A 1,945-nucleotide genomic window follows, 5' to 3' on the forward strand; every position below is an offset into this window, starting at 1 on the left:
GAAGTGTTGTGGGCTGCATACTTTGAACGGCCATCAAATTATAACTTAAGAAAGTTTTATTACATGGCAGTTGAGAAGTGCATATGCAAAAATTTCATAAATTTAATTAAGGAAATATTGCACATGCAGCAGCACATAGTATGCATTTAGGCGATTGGTGTAGTAGTCGCACATAAATACATAGAAATTAGTAACAAAGCGGTTTATAAACAAAGCAATCACTAAAATATATTTAAAAAAAATTTATTATAAAATTATGAATACCAGCACAACGAAATATGTAAATATATTGCCATCCTTATGCCAGAATTTTGAGTTATTGGATTGAGTTTATTAACCTTTGGATGTTCTATGCTATAGCAAAACCCAGAATACCATACTTACATGGAAACCACATATCTTACATTGTCAATTACATGAATGTAGATTTACATAAGTCTCGTAACAAAAAAAAACTTTCAAACTTGTTTTACCAAAATTTACATATTTACACATTCATGTTTCTGGCATACGGTTGACGATATTTATGTACACATACTTAATCTTATTTACATAGAGTAAGAAAGTTTATTACAATTAAGCGATATCAACAGCAAAGCAACAATAACATTGCAAAAAAAACACAAAAGCTTAACTTCTCATTTCGCTTGGTCAACATCAATCGTACCCACGGTATGAACCATAAGCGCCACGCCCCACATATGGCCGATCATTGTAGCCGCCATCATAGCGTGGCAAGCCATAACGATCGGTATCGGCATAATAGCCATAGCCGCGATTGCGTTGACCAGCATAGAGTGGATTCCCATAACCATAGTATTGGTTTAAGCCGCCATTACCTCCATAACCACCATAGCCGCCATTTCCTCCTAGTATATTAGTGCCGGTGTTGGGGTAGTAACCGGTGCCGGTGTTGGGATAGTAACCGGTGCCAGTGCTGGGAGAGTAACCCGTGCCGGTACTACCATAATTATAGCCATAGCCGCCAGTGCTTGGATAATAGCCACCATTGGTTGCATAGTTCGGGTAATTGCTGCCACTCCATCCGCTGTTGACGGGGTAATAATTACCGGGATAGTTGTTACTTGGATATGTGCCGGTGGGATAGTAATTATTCTTGTATGGATAATAGGTGCTTGGTCTGTAGCTGCTGGGATAGTAGTTGTTACCGTTACCATATCCGTAGCCGGTACCATACCCATTGCTGCCGGGATTCTGTCCAAATAAACTGCCCAAGTTGAACACTAAGCGTGAAAGAGAAAATATAAACTCCATTTTAGAGATAATTAAAATTTATTGCAGTTTTTTGCAGTGCAAGTAATAAAAACATTTTTAATAACACATACATACATAGGTAACAAAAAACAAGTAAAATTCGTAAAAACATTTACATAGATGAATAGTGTTAAATTAGCCTTCGTTTATATACCTAACGGCGCAATTAAATTGCGGCAATACTCGTATATGGAACTTTGCGCTCAGAACGCCAACGTAATAAAAGTTGGCATGGCAGAAAAATTGAGTTTGTAGCTGTTGTAATTGAAAGCTTTTTCATAGTGGGTGAGCTGCGTACACTGAGGTTTTATTATGAAAATCGTTGAGTTAATTTTTTTTTTTTTATATTTAAGTTAAGTTTAGTTGCTATCTGCAAAATATTGTGTACTCTTTTTATGCAAAGATTTTTAATGAATTTTCATCAGTCTTCGAAATTAAATGTGTGAACTTTATTTTTTATACACTTCTGATAGAAGAATTCACGTATTGCCGAAATATTCATTCATTTAATTTTTGAACACAACAATAATTTCCACTAGCCATTGAAATGAGAAAAAAAAATTTGTAATTTTAAATGACCATCCATGCCATCTGCAAATGCACTTTTTGAGTATTTTTTTTTAAGCTAAACAACACGAATAATTTTAAATACCAAACTTTTTATTACAAT

General features: G+C 35.0%; 1 protein-coding gene across 1 annotated transcript; it reads right to left on the minus strand.

Annotated features, from left to right (window-relative positions):
- Nucleotides 1-262: 262 nt before the first annotated feature.
- LOC108373766 (prisilkin-39-like) lies at nt 263-1,275 on the minus strand. The gene is made up of 2 exons (XM_017629711.1): nt 431-1,275; nt 263-348 (listed from the first exon to the last, which is right to left on the minus strand). Exon 1 carries the CDS (start codon nt 1,273-1,275, stop codon nt 658-660), a length of 618 nt encoding a protein of 205 aa, XP_017485200.1. The 3' UTR covers nt 263-348; nt 431-657.
- Between the last annotated feature and the right edge of the window lie 670 nt (nt 1,276-1,945).

Source organism: Rhagoletis zephyria, unplaced genomic scaffold, assembly GCF_001687245.7.
Source record: "Rhagoletis zephyria isolate East Lansing unplaced genomic scaffold, Rhagoletis_zephyria_1.1 Rzeph_scaffold_07013, whole genome shotgun sequence".
In the NCBI taxonomy this organism is placed as follows: domain Eukaryota; kingdom Metazoa; phylum Arthropoda; class Insecta; order Diptera; family Tephritidae; genus Rhagoletis; species Rhagoletis zephyria.